This window comes from Cavia porcellus, unplaced genomic scaffold (genome assembly GCF_034190915.1).
Source record: "Cavia porcellus strain 051 isolate PalLab524CR breed Dunkin Hartley unplaced genomic scaffold, mCavPor4.1 scaffold_2, whole genome shotgun sequence".
Taxonomy (NCBI): Eukaryota; Metazoa; Chordata; class Mammalia; order Rodentia; family Caviidae; genus Cavia; species Cavia porcellus.
The window spans coordinates 50526603-50545061 of record NW_026947485.1 but is presented as its reverse complement, the minus strand read 5'-3'; the positions used below and the strand labels follow the sequence as shown (position 1 = coordinate 50545061).

The window sequence follows — 18459 nt, the reverse complement described above, 5'->3', positions numbered from 1 at the left end:
TAGTAGTTGGCTGTAACAGTAATCAGCTGTATGTCTCACACCTTTCTCTGTGGGACACAGGAAGCAATCTGTGTGTTTACCCATTTGGCTTAACAAACAGCAAGGTAATGTGTATCTGTGCAGAAGACAAAAGTAGCACCTTTATACTCCTTGGAAATTTTTTTTCATATATTTACGTGAGTATCCCAGAGGGTCCAGAAGACCCACACCACTCTAGGATTTGATAAAATAAAGTTTTCTTTTGATTTTTCCAGGAGAAGTAGCTCAGTTCTGTACAATGACACACGAAAAACCAGATTTACAAGTTTTGGGGGAGGTCAAAAGTGAACTATCAGATTACTCAAACATGGATGATGAAGATGATCTATTATGGTAAAATACTTCCTTTCATAACAGAAGAGCAGTGCGGGTGGATGATGATGATGGAAATGATGACTTTGACATTGGCCATATGAGCCAATGTTCCTGTGACAGTGAAATGGAGCAAGAATTGACTGATAATTGACTGATATGGGGAATGCAGACCTGTCTGATTCAGATGATGAAGTAAACAGCAGTTTGAGTACATATTTGACTAGTTGAAAGGTTGCAAAATGACCATGCAATGAAGTGGAACTATACAATGTTAGAAGTAGGTCTGAAAATATAGTGATAGTCTTGCAGGAATGCAATGTATTGGACAGAATGCCAGCACTGTCTTTCAGTGTTTGGAAATCTATCAAATGAAATGCTACAAGATGATATCAGATGCCCAAGGCTGAAATACAAGTAAAACTTTCTGTATGCACTAATATTCATATTAAAAATATGTTTATTATGACACCTCCTAGCTGAACAGAAAACGTTCGTACCACAGATGTCTCATGGTGATCACAGGAATGTAAAAGGCTTATGGAAAAGTGGTGAGTCAAAATATGGCATAAAAATGTATGCCCCTATTGATGTGAAGACTTACTGTTCTTTCTCTCTTTCATTCTTTCTGTTCTTTTTTTGTACCAGGAATCGAACTCAGGACCTTGTGCTTGCTAGGTAGCCACTGTGCTGCTGAGCTGTATCCCTGACCTTTACTGTTCTTTCAATTTAGACATTTATCCATGAACTCAGCCATCAGGTCCTTATTACTATAGTAATAAAGTGAATGCTGTTTTTTTAAAAATTTTTTATTTAAAGAAAGACAAAACAAAATAGAAAATGGGCAGAAATAGTACATACTTTCAAAGAAAAGAAATAGTAATAAATCACTAACTGATGTATACATATTGTCCCCCCATAAATAGTTGTTCAGGGTACACAAGTGGAACTTATACATGGGAATTCAACCAGGGAGACTGCAAACAGTTCTGTTCAACTATCCAACAAAAACTAAGTATTATGGTTATCATTCCTATACACTTAGACATGTATGCATTTATCCATATCTTCATTTATGTTGAGACCTAACACACCTTATTAGATTAAAATTCTTCTGAACAAAGATTAATAATATTGCTGGATTTCACATCATAACACTCTAAGGATTGGGTACTGTAGTGCCCCTTCAACATTTTTGTTCATTTCATCATGTGTCATCAGATCAGTTCTCATAACTGTTTATAGGTTTTACGTAAGCATGAGTCTTAACACGCATTTCTATCCTTTCTATATTAGAGGGAGAAACAGAACGAAGCAGGACAGAATTAAACTTTTTCCTATAGACATCTAAAACTAAAAAGACATATAAAACTGCTGTATAGGAAGTTCTACCATGGTCACTGTGCTGTTTCTTGTTATCATCAACAGAATTGGCTATATCATTAGATAAAGTATAATTGAACATATTAGTACATAACAGGATTAACAGAAATACAACTTTGTAGATAGTGTAGAGCTACAAAAATAGGTAGTAATCAAATCAGAATGGATATCATAGTGAATCATTGTCATTTTCAGTATAGTCTATACTCCTCAACTTGATACCATCAACCTTACAGTTTTGAATAAAATCTGTCAATAATCAGCAATCAAACAAGTCAGATTTAACTAAGATCAGTCATGATACCACAGTATAAGTCATACAGGGATTGTGATTGAGTTAATAGGAAATTAAAAATGTCCACTGTGCTATGCCTTGTTATCTCCGGGACAGCTGTCTGTGTCCTCAGATCCAGTGCTTGTATTACAAACTAGGACGGAACAAGTTCCAACCAAGCAGAGTGGTGCAAGTAATAGGGGTTTTAATTCCTGATACACTATTAGCTATATCTTGTGCTGTTTTTTTTTTTTTTGAAGACTATTCCTCCCCTTTACTCCCCCAGAATGAACTGTGTATTTTTGGGTCTCCTCAACACTCACAGTTTTGTACTGGGGTGGGAGCAACCTGCTATTTACTTAAGTGTTTCCAAACTTTCTCACTCCTGGGCTGGATTTCTAGTTATATTTCTTCATTTATTAAAGCCTGTCTGTTCAACCTTTCCATAAATACTGGTCTAGTTACCCCTATCACTCTCTGGTTCCCTATCATACTGAGTTCCATTTTCTCATGTTTGATTTTGGTCCACATAACCTTCTTCAGGCTAATTATATTTCCTATAAAGAGTCTCTCGGTGGACCCTCTTTCTTGATCCACTCTGCCTGCAATTCTCTCTTCTTTCCCTTAAGATAGTGTATCTAGGCCATCTATATTAGAAATTGTATCCAACTTTCTTTGCCTCATTTCTGTTGAGCTCTTTTTCTGTCATTAGTTGTTAGTTGGTCTTCTTCATTTCCCTTTCTGCTCCATTGTGGCCTCTCTGCCACTGTTTTTGAAATCCTGGTATGTTTCTCTTTTAGAATGTCCTTCAGTATTCTCTGTAGAGTTGAATTGGTAGTTGCAAATCCCCCCAGTTCTTCTTTATCTTGGAAGCACCTTCTTTCTCCATTAATTTCTAGGGACAGTTGTGCAGGATGTATCAATCTTGGCTGGAGGTTATTGTCTTTCAAAGCTTGGATTATTTCACCCCACGCTCTTCATGATTTGATGGTTTGTGCCTAGAAGTCTGTTGTAATTCTGACGGGTGTTCCCTTGTAAGTGATCTGTTTCTTGTCTCTGACAGCTTTTAATATTCTGTCCTTATATTGGATTTCTGGAATTTTGATTGTTATATGCCTGGGTGTTTTGATTGTAGGTGGCTGGAGTTCTGTATGCCTTATACATCTGAGCATCTTTACCTTTTCCTATGTTTGGGAAGCTCTCCTTGATTATTTCTGTGAATAGCCTTTGCAGTTCATTTGTTTATATCCCTGCTTTTTCCTTTACATTCTTAATTCTTAATTTATAGATCTTCTTATCATCCTCTAGCCTTTATATTGTTACTGCTTGTTTCCTTGTTATTTTTAAGAAGTTTTTTCTTTCTTGCTTCCACATTACAAACCTGTCCTCCAGTTCAGATAATCTATCCTTAGTTTCTTTCAAGCTGTTATGCCAGCTTTCAGTAGAGTTTTTAGTTTCTTGGTAATTTCTTTGAACCTGCTTTGTGTATTCTGTGTTTTCTCTATTTTCTCCATCAAACAATCCCCCCCCCCCCGCTTTTTTTTGTTCTTCCATTCTACCATCTGTATTTTTCTTGGGAGGTGCTTAGCATTTCTTTAACTATTCTACTTATATCTTGCTTTACTTGGTTAAATACTTCACTTTTGAACTTGTCTATGAAGTCCTGAAGATACTGCTTTATGTCGGTTGGTGCCATGCCTGATATTGCATGTTTTCTGTCCTCATTTTCCTTTGCATTACCTTTCCTGGATCAGTGTTCTCAGGATTGGGGACCGAGAACCCTTTCTTGTTGCCTCCTCTTCTCATATTTTTTTGTTCCTTCCATACAGGTATATATACGAGGCCCAATTTCTTTCTTTGTCAGTTTCAGTTTGTCTGAAGCACGCTGACTAGATGGTCCTGCCCACTGCAGTGTACTAGGAGGTACAGACCCTACAGCCTATGATCCCGCCCCTCCAGGTCAACCTACTGAAGGCTTCACTGCATTAGGTTGCACTGGCAGGCGCAGGAACTTGGTTTGGGCTACCCTATTTGGCCTCAGTCCCTGTGGTGTCACAAAGGTTAAGTGTTCCCCACCAATCCCGCTTGAGAAGGGAATATGTGACTGAAGTCACTGCAGCGCCCTGTTCTGGCCAGTCTGCCCAGGTCTCAGAATGTCCTTTGTTGGAGCCTCTTTGACTATGGGACGATCCCCATCCCTCTCACCCACCGGTGGCAGGTCAATGCAGGTTCCTCTCACCCACTGCAGGTCGATGCAGGGCTTCCCGCCAGCTCTGCTCCCAATTTGGTTTGCTGATTCCCGTTCTCAGAGTGTTCGCATCTCTGGTGAGTTGCAACTAGCAGGCTATCCCGGCTGTGCCAGTTCAGGCGCAGCAGCAACAGGGTATTCAAGCCACAAATTTTTTAGGTGTTCCAATCAGCACCAGGATTGCATTTCCAATTTGTTTCTTTCAGCTTAGTTCGTTCCTGGGTCAGCAGGATATATCTCTCTCTGCTTAGGACTCCCCACACCGCACCATTCCTGGACTCTAAGCTGGCTATCTCAGAGAGCCACTGTAGCTGCTGTTATCTATCTGCCATTTTTTCTTGGTCAAGTGAATGATGTTTACAGACGTGTTGCTTCCATCTCCTGAGCTAATCAGAATGTGACGTTTGACAGTTCATTTACCAGTTTCCAGTTGATTTACATTTGCTAACAGAGCACTTGAGTTGACCAGCTCAGGAATTGTACACAGGAACAAAGCAGAAATTCCAAATGCAATGTTCAATTTCAAAAATGTGCAATTTCAAAACAGAGAATTGTGTAGTACAATCTTTGGATTTCACACAGATATAACCTTGGCCTCATATATGGCAAAAAAAAAGCAAACTCTAGTGCTGATGTCAACATTTCACCGTGATGGAAATATTGACAGGGAAACTTCAATGAAATGGAAACCTGAAATGAAAACTTATAACAAAACAAAGGGTGAAGTAGAGGTTGATGAGTTATGCAGCAACTATGATGTCACTTGAAGCACAAACAATTGGTCAATGATTGTGTTTTACTTGATCTTAAACATATATAGCATAAATAGCTTGATAGCTTACAAAGAAAATAACAAGTGAAAAATAACGGAGAAATTTTCTTAGAGAACTGGAACTAGAGCTCATAAGAAATAATTTATGGTAAAAGAAAAAGAAAATGTTTCTTCCCAGGGAATAATGCAAAAAATTATGGCTCACAGTGGTGAGCTGACAGTGAATACAAAGGCCGGGCATCACAAATGCCTACTACAACAACAGGAAAACAAAAAAGTCAACTATGCTCTACGCGAAAGTACAGAAAAACAAAATATATGTTCTATCAGTAGAAGTGATGCTTGTGTACGGAACATGCAGTTGTCATGTGTGAAGACTGCTGTGGGTGTGACAGTTAAAGCAAAGCTTATTTCTGGGATAGATTTTTGTGTTTACATTATAGTGCATTTTTATAGATTTTTATTTTTGATGTTATCTTTTAGGTTTTGTAAGCAAGTATACAACTCATATGAAAACATTGACCTCCTAAATGCACAATATGTATTAAGAATTTAATACTTCATTTTATTGATATTTTATGTTTGTATAACTATACACTGTATATTATAATAACCTCCTGACAAAATAGCAAGACCACTGAGCTTGTGGTCTTGCAAAAAGGCAGGAAAGCAAAAGACATGTGCTATTTGTGCAAGTAATGCGTGTGTATAAAACTTGCTGTTGTCATGTGTACAGACTGCCTTCAGTGTGATAATTGAAGTAAAGATTCTTTTTTTGCAGGGTACTATTAGTATTTTTATTGTAGTTCATATAGGAATTTATTTCTGATGTTCCTTTTTAGACTTTGTACACCCAAAACCAGTCAGTGTGAGAATTCTGATGGTTTTTAAAAAATAGTAAATATTAAAAACTCTTTATTTGTCGATTTTTTTCCTGTTAAATGCTTATTGTTTAATATAATAAAACTTTTAAAATTGATTCATCAATAGAAATATTCTAAAGAATAAAATTGGTTCTGACAGACCCATATTTATGCCCCTGAGCATAATTAGTTTTATGCCCCTATTAATTTCACAAGTCAAACTCTATTCTGAATTTCTCAGCCAAAGTAGCTATTTGTGCAATCACGAATTTCTTATACATTAAATTTCTCTTTCAGCCTATATTGGAGAACAGCAATTTATGTACCATGGAAATTTGTGACCTTCTTTGCTTGCCTGGAACTCTAGCCAAGTGAAATGCTGTCATATTTCTTGAAGAATTTTTCCAGTGTCTCCTCCCCCTTGTATTTCATTCATGCCCATTTTTCATGACTTCTTTTGCTTTTTTCCCAGTAGTTCTTTTTGCCAACCAGGTGGACAGACAAAAATCACACAGGGCTGTGGTTTACCTAAAGCACCTTTCCTATAGAAGTTTATGTGTGACTAGGAGACCTCCCTATTTTTTTAAAAATAGAAATAATGGGTTTTTATTCTTTTCTTCACATTAGAGCATCATTTCAAATGTATGTAAGATGCCTTTCACCATGAGAGTATAAGCTGAATAAGCATATTTATTGTTGGATTTATATTTGTAGGAAGAAAATCTTAATCTTTCAGATTGTTACCAGGCATTTCAGTAACTTTATTCCTTCTGATTTTACATTGAAATTAATAAATGTGTATTCTTTTCTAAATACTTAACATAATCTTTTTTACAGCCACCATCAGAGTAAAAACATCAATGGCTGGGTATTTTCTCCTACCTTTTATAAAAACTGTTTTCCCCTCCTTTCAGCTGGGATTACGTGGTGTCACTTTCCATGAGGCCTATGTAGGAAGAGAGACCCTGATACTTTATAAAAAGTCTGGGTTTTTCTGTTGCTGAGATCCTTGGTTTCTGCTACCATTTAAAAAAAATAAAACAAACAGGTGATGTCTATTCAGAAACAACCCAGTTTGAAGGCTTGGAGTTTGGTCAAGGATAGCCTCTATTAGGTTTCACGTATGCCTTGGTCATAATTGTGCTTTTGTGCCCGCGGAGGACAGTTCTTAGATTTGTCTTGGTTCTTTGTCATAGAGAATGTATAGTACTAATCTGAGTCATGACATATTGGTTCACTCATTTCATAAAGCTGTCTTGTTATTTGGTTGGCACTTAACTGTCTTAAAAGTTTTGAAGTATGTGAGGTAAAGCTCACATGTGGGAAAAAGTGGACTTACTATCTAGGAATCTTTATCCAGAGAATGCTTTTTGCCATGGTGTCTCCTCACACTTTAAGATGACCTTGGGGCTTCCTTAGGCAGAGCCTGTGAGGAGGAATGCTGAGTCTAGATGCAAGCTGGAATGAATGGGCAGTAAGAAGCCTGGGAGAGTGGTGGGGTGAAATGTACTAGGTAAGTTTGTTCTAGATTCAAGAGTAAGGGGAAACTGGGACAAGGCCTAACTTTAAGGCATTTTCACTTAGCTTTTATGTGTAGGTGAGGGAAGTGAGAATCAGGATTGTTTCTCTTGTGTTAGAAACCTGAAGGGTAAACAAGGAGCATAATAAAGAACAGATATTAGGAAGGCAGAACATGTTCAAAAGGAAAGGAAAACAAGGTGGGGAGGGGTAGGGGAAAGAGAAAGGGCAAGAAAGAGAATAGAAAAAATGGAAACAGAGCTTTTGTAAATGGAGATAGGAAGATGAGTTAAAGGGAGAGGAAAAGGAATGGAGAAAAAAGGAAGAATCAAGATGTATTATGTGCAGGTATAAATTCCCTATGATGAATGTGATCAGTATGCATGACAAATACGTTCCAATAAAAATAAAATTAGAAAAAAGACTAAATAGAAAAAAGACTAACAGGGAAACCCCTTATTACTATATCTGAAATGTGGAAAAACAGAGTGAGCATTTCTACTCCACCTGAGTGATTTAAAAACCTTTAGTAACAAAGTAAGTTATTGTATGGGTTGGGAATTCAATTTATTATGGTTATGTTATAGTCTTTGGGTTTATGAAGATAGAGTAATGTCAGAGCTGTGCTTATTCCCTTTCTAGGTAGGACAGAGAGCTATGGATTCACATAGTAGAAACTCCAGATAGGAAAATCATGTTCAGAAGATGGGTGAGCTGTACTTGAACCTGTCATCTGTCCCTGCAAGAACTAAACACTCCCTGTTTCGTTTCTGATGTCCTGCCCTATCTCAAGTCCTAGAAGGACCTATCAGAAGCCATGTAATTGGCGTCTAGACTGCATAGTTCTAAGAGGTGTAACTCACCAGGCCTGAACCCTCCAGTAGGCAAGGCCTCTAATAATTATTTCTAAGTGTGTTTTATGAGCATGTTTTTCTACTCAAGAGTAAGGGGACTGACTTTTGGGTGGCTCATCTGGAAAAGAACTGTGCCTATAAGCAGTGGCAACTTCCTAAGAACCTCAGTATTCAACATCAGTGTACTGGATTAGGACAACACGTGTGGTGCCCTGGGTTCCTGTTCTTAGGGGTGCTGTTCCCAGTATCCTAGGCAGCTAGAAGGAAGGCATGTGGGCCAGATGTGTTCTAGATGTCGGGGAGCATAGAAAGTTACTTAAGTTTTCTCATCCAGATGTAATGGCTTTGAAGTATAATTCTAGCTTATTAGGGTTGGATTAGATTTTAAGAAGCATCTAATTTAAATTATGCATTTTACCAGTGAGGGAACAGATACAGGGCTTGTCACAGAAAGATAATGAGTGGCACTGTTGGCTAGACCCCAGTTACCCTTGATTCAGTAACAGTGCTTCTTCCAGTTTGAGTTGTGAAGGGTTACATTGCAGTTGGAATATAGGATGGGGTGCAGGGGTCCAGTGCGCAGTTATTTTAACTGTTGATTCAGTAAATTGTAGTTACGGTAGTAAACTTTGGCCCACAGCCTCAAGTAGATGACCTGAGAAAAATCTTTGTTTAAACTGTCACATATTTTGGGGAGAACTGTGATGTAATGGTTTGGGGAGAAGGTAGCTAGGCACAGTAGAGAGCCTCATTTGCTGACAGTATTATTAAAATATAGAAGATTGTTCAGGGGAGGGGTAGGGGGATCCAGGTGAAGGATTTCCTAACAGCTTTGAGGTTGTCAGATGAACCTGCTAAGTCTTTGTAGTGTCTAGGCCAGCACTATCTACTGTGCAATTTGGAGAACTGAGAAATAGAAAGGGGTTTAGTGGTAGCAGAGTATGTAATGGATGCTATATATCCTGCTATGGTTATAGTTTTCTGCACTTGAGTATTTATTTCTGCTTAACTGGCTAGTGCAACTCTCACTTTAAGTTAGCACCGTGACTTTAAATACTATCCCTTTGATTTTTCCTCTCTGTAAATTTTCCATATGTTGGAATTGAAAATAACAAAAAGAGAGCTTTTATCACATTTGCACAGAAATATTTGGCAAACTATAGTATTGGTTTTGTCAAGAAGATTGAATCTTAAGTTTTTGAAATTATTTTTGCATCTATTGATTGATCATGTGTTTTATAGAGGCAGAGTTTAGTGGTCATGCACAGGGATTTTGATGTAGACTATAGGTGTTGAGTTCTGGCTTTACTAGTTAAGGTGTGTCACCTCAGGGAAGTTATTTATATTCCATGCCTCAGTATAAAATGGAGATAAATGTAGTATAAAATGGAGTATAAAATGTAGATTTATTTTAAGGGTTAAATAAGTTAATACATGAATTAGAACAATGCCTAAACAATGAATTAGAACATAAAGTAGTATTTATATGTTAGGTGTTAACTATGTTCTGGGCATTGGTTGAGGTCTTTGTGAATTTATGAACCTAGGCTCAGAGAGATTTTAAAGTTTGCTTTAACATAATTCGATTAGTAAGTTGAGACTTGAATCTTCCTTTTACTGAAAGTCTGGTTCTTATCCATTCTGTTGAGTTTCTGAAGTCTGTTATCACTAAAGTTTTATGTTTTTCTACTCTTTTCACCTGTCTTTCTAGTTTAGATTTTTCATTATGTTCTTATTCTGTTGGTAAACTGCATTTCTTTAACGTATGTATGACATAAAAATTATCAAATTATAATGAATTAAGATAAAGCCACTCTTAAAAATTAGATGAGAACTTTAAAAACCCATACCAATAGTATTAAGTTATGGAAGGCTTAAGGTATCTTTCTGTGACATCTGATAATAACAAAGTCAGTATTTCTGCATACTTGTATGTGAAAATTAAAACAGTTGTTATTAGGTATTTTGAGCATATTGTTTTGAAACAATCCTGACATTAATGTTTTAGCTGTTTGCATATCTTAATTACAAGGAATAAACCATACCACACTTTTGCACAGAAAGCTTCACAGTCTGTATCCCAGACTAAGGGAGAGAGCCAAGTGAGATAGACCATCTTAGCAAGAGTGACAGATGAGGTAGGTGAGCACTAACAGCTTTGACAGAAGAATGAAGCACTGACTAGATGACTGAGTAAAGTGCTGCTTTCTCTGGTACTTTACTGAGTTTTGGGGGAGAGCTATTAAATGATAATATTAACCCCAGACAGTTTATAGTTCTGTACTACATAATTTCAAAACTGTATTGAAAATTAGAAATTGCATTTTATAATACTGTCAACCACAGTTATCATAGGTAGAAATTATTCAGTGGAAAGGAAGGCAAGAAAATAAAAGCAAAACACCTATCATTGCAACAAAGCATTTTGAACAACCAATACCATGTACTTTCAAAGTAGGTGCAATTTTGGGGTTATTTAATTGCTTTAAATTGGAAATTGTTTGAACATTTGAGTTACTTGGCCGGCGAAGGAAAACAAAAATTTAAAAAATATTTATGTGTAACGTATCTTTTTGACAAGGCAAAGAGTTATATAGGGAAGAGGTAGTCAGTGTTTATTTGAAATTTTAGTTGGGTTATACTCAAGATCAAAATGATTGGTAATGAAAGGAAAGATAACTCAGGGTATTTGGTAATGTGACATTCAAGAATACAGTGAAATCTTTCTTGGTAAAGACCACATGTCCTTTTCAGCTGATAGCTACTTCTCGCTTGGGTAAAAAAGTTAGAGGTCTTGGGTATGTTTTATTTGTCCTTTTATCACTTTGTTGGGTGTGTTTTCAAGTTAAATCAAGTGTGTTTCAAATCGATCAAATATGTGTATGTACTGTCAAATAAATGAACACAGTGACAGAATTCTGACTAAAAGTTTGGACACTGACGCCTTTCAGGTTATCTGGCTTTGTACCACTGAGAACTTGGAAGGAGTATGGATATCTTATATTCTTTTTACTTAAGAGGGATGGGAAAATTATTTTTCCTCTTGTTTTAACTTAATAATACATGAATGAAATAGGGACTAGTGAGAGATTTTTTTTATTATTTTAAAAGAACAGTTGAGAGGGGAGCCACTGTGGTTTAAACTGATGTTGAGATAAGCAGGAGAGAGAGAGAGAGAGAGAGAGAGAGAGAGAGTGTATGGTTTGCTTGCTTAATGTCACATGGCAGGAGGCTTCCCCAACAGCAGTTTGTCCAGGGAGTCATTTCTCTTTGTGACTAGTAAGTTTGTACTTTGGAAAATACCCAGTTTTCTGCTTACTGCTTCATTATGGATTACACAGGTAAAATTAAATTTAAACTATATTCTTGCTATATAGTGTAATGTTTGAATTTATATTAAAATTATGTTGTTTTGTGTGTACTTTAAAATATATATCAATTTATTCCTTATAATGTATGGATTTGTAGTTTACAAGTTGTTTTTGAGCTAGAATGAGCACTTGGAATTTCTTAGACATACCCTTCTGTTTTTCGATTTCATTTTGGGTCATATTCAACCAGATTTAACATCTGCATAGCTTGGTAAAGTGGTGCATACCTGTAATCCTATTGCTCAGGAGGATGATGTAGGAAGACTGTGAATCCAAGGCCAGCCTGGGCTACATAGTGAGACCCTATCTCCAAAACTGCAGCCCATAATTAACTCATACCTTCTGAGCCAAAAGATTTGAAGTACAAACATCTGAGTTCAAGTTATACCACACAAAGAATCAAGTATACACACAGAAAATTTCATTTCAGAACTCTGGAACAAAATGCTGGGTATACTAATCTTGTGAGGAAGAGAAAATAAACACACATACACAAACACACAGAAAGAGATACAAATATAGTTGCTTTAGAGAAACCCTAAAATAGGATATTATAGATTTATGGAACAAATCTATTTGGGACAATTAACATTACCTACCTTTTAGAAGATTAACTCTATATTTGATGGTACATTGAAGCAGGAAAAGAACACAATTGATAGCCCAAAGCAAAGAAATCAAGTTTTTAGTCTTCTACTGAAAGCCTGACTATGAGCATGATTTTAATTATGATTTCCCCCAAAATAACAGAATCATTAATTTTTTCATTTTCCTATTTGTTTCATCTTTTCATTAAAACACTTCTCTGTTGCTATATATGTTACAGTTTTAAGATACAGTATACGACTTTGTGTGTGCTAGAGAAAATACATATTTTAAGTTCTTGTACATTATTAAATACATTGAAATAGCTGTCTGATGTGATGTAATCATTAGATATTTTAAATGTCATCTTCTATACAGATTTCCACAAATATTTACATGTTTCAAAATGTAGATATAGTTAGTCTAAAACATTAAGAAGAACAACTGATACTTGCGGTTGACAGTTATTTTTGGTTAGAAAAGAGAATTTATTGTGCTGTCAACACTTTAGACCAGGAGTTCTATTAGTGGAATCTTTGTGGACCGAAGGGTGATAGCTTCTGAATGAAAATTGATATTTAGTGAGTCAAGAATAGATTTCTTTAAAACAAAACAAAACAGAATGAAACAAGATGTTCTGTTTGTTATCTATGCCATATTCTTCCTTCTGTATGATTTGCGTGTTATTTCTGTGGTTTAACTTTGGTGTTTTTCAGGTCGCTGTTGAAATGTTTACCTAAAAAGGTGGCCCTACTAACAGTTTTCCTAAAATACCTCTGATATTCAGTCATTCCTTTTCTTTTAGTTTCTCTCTATCCTTTTTCATTGTGCATACAACCACTTGATATATTTATTACATGTTTGTCTGTCTCACCTGCACAGGGAAGGGGGTTTGTGGCCATGCTTGCACAGTGTAGATCAGTGGGTTCCCAGGAAATAGTTGTTGAGTAATGTATGAATGAGGTTCCCTTAGAAGTGCTTTTGATTTACCTTAATATTTTCAGAATTCTTTTTATCAATAGCTTTCTAATTTTATGATAATTATGTTGAGCATTAATCTTTTCTTTCATGACTAATTTTATTCTGAAATTAATAGCTGTATATTTACGACTAGAAGGGAATAGTTTCAGGCAAGGATAATTAGAGTGAATCTAAAGGATGCTTTGGTTTTGGATATATTACGTGATGTTTCCATGGAGAGGAGATGGTGAAGACCTCAACTCTGTTTTTTACTCCTTCATTATATTTTCCTTAGGCAATATCTTAACATTTGTGTTCATTCTCTGAGCTGACGAGAGAGAGAAAATGTGAGAAAATTAAATTTTGGAAAAATTTTATTTTTTTGAAGGTAGTGGATCTTCAGCAGTGTTGGTTCTGAAATAATTAGGAACACGTTAGGCCTGGAAATCACAGAAGGCTTCATAGAAGTCAGATGATGATTTGTGTCCAGTGTTTTGACATGTGAGATGCCTAATGTTTTTAGCATATTGATTGATGGTTTTAGTTGTTTTAAAAAATATTGCCGTTTTGAGCTTACTCATTAAAGTCTATGTATATACCCTCATAAAATACATTTTCATGTACATATATACTCAAATAGGAGCTGATAAAAGCAATGTAAATGAGTTGGTAAAGCAGTTATTGCATGTAGGTCATATTCTCTGTTAGAAAAGATGACTTATGAGCCCCTTTTTCATTCTTTTCATTTACTTTTCTACTGGCAATATCTATCCACTATTTGAGTGACTATTAATATACAGTATTTGTTTTGGCATGGCTATTGTGTATGCTAGGCAAGTGTTCTATAACTGAGTCACATCCCTAGCCCCACATATAACATCTTATATACAATTTAGATCTTTCATGGAGTAAAACAACAACAACATAACTTATGCAAGGTAATTTTATGGTGTAGGTTCAACCATTTTGAAATGTATTTCCCTTTAAATCTTACCATTATTATTGATATCCCCGATTTACCATTGACCTGATTATTTTTGAAAGGATACAGTTTTATTAATTTGCAATTTTATTTATTTTTTTTGAGACAAAGTCTCACTATATAATTCAGTCTGTGAAATCCACTGTGTATCCCAGGCTGACCTCAAACTCACATTGATACTCCTATCTCAGCCTCCTGAGTGTTGGGAATACAGGCATACACTACTATGCCCCACTCAATTTGGAATTTTATTAGTACTGTGACTTTTGATAGTGTTTTCTGTTATTTTTAGTTTGCTCTGGTGACTTTCCTCTTTTAGGATTTTTCCTTTTTCCTTATGCATTTTCAGTTGGTTTCTATTTTCCCTTTATCTTAGTTGAATCTTTAAAATATATAATTTTGGCAACTATTCATTTTCAAGATATGTTATTGTAGAGTGGTTCTGGAACCAGACTGCCTGGTTTTGAGTCTTAGAATATCATTTAATAAGTATGATTTTGACCTGTCTAATGTGAATAATAGTGTTTACCTGTTAGGTTTTTATGAATATTAAATGATTTAATAAATGGGAAGTTCCCAGAACAGGGCCACATACATAGTAAGCAGTAAATATTAACTATTGTCATTCTTTTCTGCAACAAGAATTTTATTTTGTAGCATCATTATACTTTTTTCCATAATGGTTTAGCATTTTCAGTGAGCTGAAGGTCAAGCTACTTTCAGTAAATTATAGTACATTCGTATAATAAATTTTTATGGTGTCATTAACAGGATGAGGTAGATCTACATATAGTGACCAGAAATGCAGCTAATGATATTTTTAGAGAGTAATTTGCAGTTCTGTATGTATATCACAAATTAGTGTTTATAAACTATACCTATGTTAAGACAGGTCTTTATAAACGAGAAATTATTGGAAAAGGTATGTACTTTGGATGAATGAGTGGAGAGGAGACACAAACTCTTGAATTTCTTACTCTATATGATTTTAAAGTGTAGGTTTATGGGGTTATACATGCACATACTTTTTGTGTCTTTCAGTATTTCATTTCAAGCTTTGAAATGCAACTTCTTTGCTTATGTTGAATAGTGTTCTGCTTGCATTGAGTAGGTTTTTTTTTTTTTTTGCTTATATTGAATTCTAATGAAAGGTTATATACTACCTCTAGTAATGCTTTTTTTTTTTTTTGGTCTTTTTCCTTTTTATCGGTACCGGGGATCGAACTCACGACTTGTTTGCAAGGCAGGCGCTTATGCCGCTGAGCTAAATCCCCAGCGCCTCTAGTAAAGCATTTTAAAGCCGGATTTTTAAGACTTATTTGTCCAGTAAGTCAAGAAACAAACTGTTATTACCTTCAATTATTTCTGTGTGTAGGTCGATTAAAAATAAATTTGTTGGCCACAAAAATGGTCAGTCATACATAGGTATACTCAGGTATATGTGCACAGCCTTATAATGCTTGAGTTACTCTGGAAAAATGACAGAAATTCTCAGAAGGCAAAAGTGAAAATAAGGCAAAAGAAAAAAGGAGAAATGTGTGCACATAAATGTGTACAGCACTTTTCTCACATTTGTAAAATAATTGCAAAATAGCTAGTGATGTTACTAAAATTTGAGTACTCAACTCTGTCAAGCAGTGTTACAGTGAGTACATTTGTGTGTGTCAATGCCCAGATTGTGTGCACAATATATATGTTCTTTGATTTTTGACTGAGGGTGTACAACTCTTGATTTGTCCGTCTGCCATAACTTAGAGAATAACCTTGAATTGTAACTACTTTTATTCTCCCCACAGTCCTGGGAATCAAACCTGAGGAAACACAAGCGAGGATAGTTCTCTGCCTCTGAGCCCTACCTCGGGGCCTTAACAACTTTTAAAGATACGTGTGGCCCCCCCCCCCGCCCGATTCTTTATTCCCTTGAAAAGTTGTATTTGCTGCAATAAAACCAGAAACACTGATCTGCATATCTTTGCGGTTAGTTGGTGTAAAGCCAGTATTTAAATTTATTTGAAGCGTCTCAGTGCCTGGTATCACAGGAAGAGGAGCTCTTCAGGAGGGGGAATGTGTATGTGATTTTGGTTTTGTGCATTTTGTGACAAAGGAATTCCCCTTTGAATTGCGCTGCTCCCCTGAAGCCCCTGGAGCCTCTGGCTCAAGCAGCACAGTCAGTCTGTGCTGTGTCCCTGACGTCATCTAGCGTATGCATAAGCCCTGCTATTGTCTTACTGCTACAGCAGGGCTGAAGATTGCAGTATTCCTTGTTGCCGCTGCACCCAGTCCTGCCCCTGCTGCTACCTAGTCTTGCTTCACTGCATCCCAGAAGAGCCACGTTGGCCTTCCTTTGCCTAGTGGATTTTCAGAAGCAGCTGTTCAGCGTTGGGTGCTGTCGGAGACCTTGCTTTTCATTCACCGGGAGAAAACTGAAGCTCATGAGGAGAATCTGGCAGCTGGACACAGCTCGGACCGCATTGTCTGGCTTCATGACCCCTGCTGTGTAGTCGGCTCATCTCTTCACTCTCACAGGCACACTTTCTTTGCTTTTTCTTCCTTCCTTTTTTTCTTCCTTCTTAAAAAAATTGTTTTTAAACCAGCTTGTGGAGCCAGCCATGTTTGGCACTGAATCTTCATGTAAGTAAATGGGTTGCACTTCTCTGCTGTTTAGAAATCTGCTTGCTGTCATGGTTTCATTGGCTTGGAATTCTTATCACTTTGTCTTAGGTCATTAATGATGTTAGTGTTTTGTGTCTAGATACAGGGAAATTGGTCTCAGAGAAGGTACTCCCCTTCACAGGGTTATTCATTCTTAAGGCCAGGCATGGCAATGTGGTCAAAACCGGGCCTCCAGGAGGGAGGTAAGAAGACAAGATCCAGGCAGCTCCCTGGAATGTGCTAATTGATGGGATAAGGCCTGTCACTGATGTATTGTTGTGGGCTCAGAAGGGTGCTCAAACCCTAAAATAGATGCTAGAAAGATCTGAGATGATAGTGATTATAAAAAATAGAAGGGTTTACATTTTTCATCTAAAAGAGAAAAGGATACTGTTATATGCTCTTCATATTTTTACAAAAGCAGAATATGTAGATTAAAAAATAAATAACCTTATTTTTGAAGATTGATTTGTTTCCACAGTTGCTCCAATTTTATTATGTTGGTTAGCATCATGGTCCGGCAGCACCATATCTATCTTAAAACTTAAACAGTGAAATTTCTATGGTGCAGAGCAGGCCTGGCACAATGGGTTGAGCTGGACAGCAGTTGTAGATATCTGAAAACTGTTACTTAAAACATGATAACTCACTTGCTTGATGATTATTTAATGTTGGCTATAGACTAATGTAGCTTGTCAATGCAGTTGTATAGGCTTTGCAGAATATTTTGTCATTATCTGTAAATAAAGGTGACAGTTGAGAATTTCTGAAGAGACAATCTACTGCCTAAGGCATTAAATAGCAGCATTACATTTAGGGAAATGATTACTTATGGACTTGTAATTTACTTCTACTTTTTGGTCTTAGATGTCAGTGTGACTGTTTGTGTAGCTGATTATTGCGGAAAAGTAGTATTTCAAGAGTGCTAATAATTCTGAGTTCTTTTGTGTCTTGATTGGCTTTTCTAAAGGGTTGTTTTTATTGTTTCATTATGGAAACTTCCCATATCTGAAATTACCACACTACTTAATTAGGTCCAAGACAGAATAATGGTGAACCATAATGTCTCATTCAGCATGTTTTACAATACTGTTTCCTTGATATTCAAAAATAATTCTTAAATTCACTTAGTAGTACATTTGGAATTATCATTGTTCAAGAAATAGAAGTGGATCAGTAAGTGGCAGACATCTCCTAGTTTCATTTTAGTCATGGAATTTTGTTTATGTAGGAACCTAGGTATAGACAGAAGTATTTATATTGTATACTGAAGGAAAATTAGTTATATCATTTTATTTAGGACTTGGAAGTTGAAACTCTGTGTGAGAATCTTTGGCTTCTTGGGACCCAGGCTGCTACCCTTATTTGGCTTGTTTTAATCAAGCAGACACACAACCTTTCTTGACCATCAAACCTGATCTTTTGGTAGTAGTATTCATGTACGGTGTCTGAAAAAGGCTGATTGTTTTGGTCTACTGGATTACTTAACACAACAGAATAGAAGACAGAATATTATCATGCAGACATTTAGTGCTTTTTGGTTTAACTGAGTATTAAGTTTTATTTCTTGCTTGTTGTTAGACACGCAGAGATAGATTCATACTGTTAAAGGGACATTAGAGGTTGAAAATGGATGCCTTCTTTAG

General features: G+C 36.3%; 1 protein-coding gene across 7 annotated transcripts in view; it reads left to right on the top strand.

Moving 5' to 3' along the window:
- St7 (suppression of tumorigenicity 7) overlaps positions 1-18459 on the top strand; it is a 276254-nt gene that overhangs the window by 53741 nt on the left and 204054 nt on the right. The window contains exon 2 of one of the 7 annotated variants that reach the window (XM_063241731.1): positions 831-902. The exons of 5 other annotated variants lie outside the window; for them this stretch is intronic. In XM_063241731.1, the coding sequence (XP_063097801.1) occupies positions 831-902 (72 nt within the window). Of the gene's footprint in view, positions 1-830; positions 903-16362; positions 16793-18459 lie in introns of those variants that run through there. One more of the 7 variants, XM_023567296.2, reaches the window with a different exon arrangement.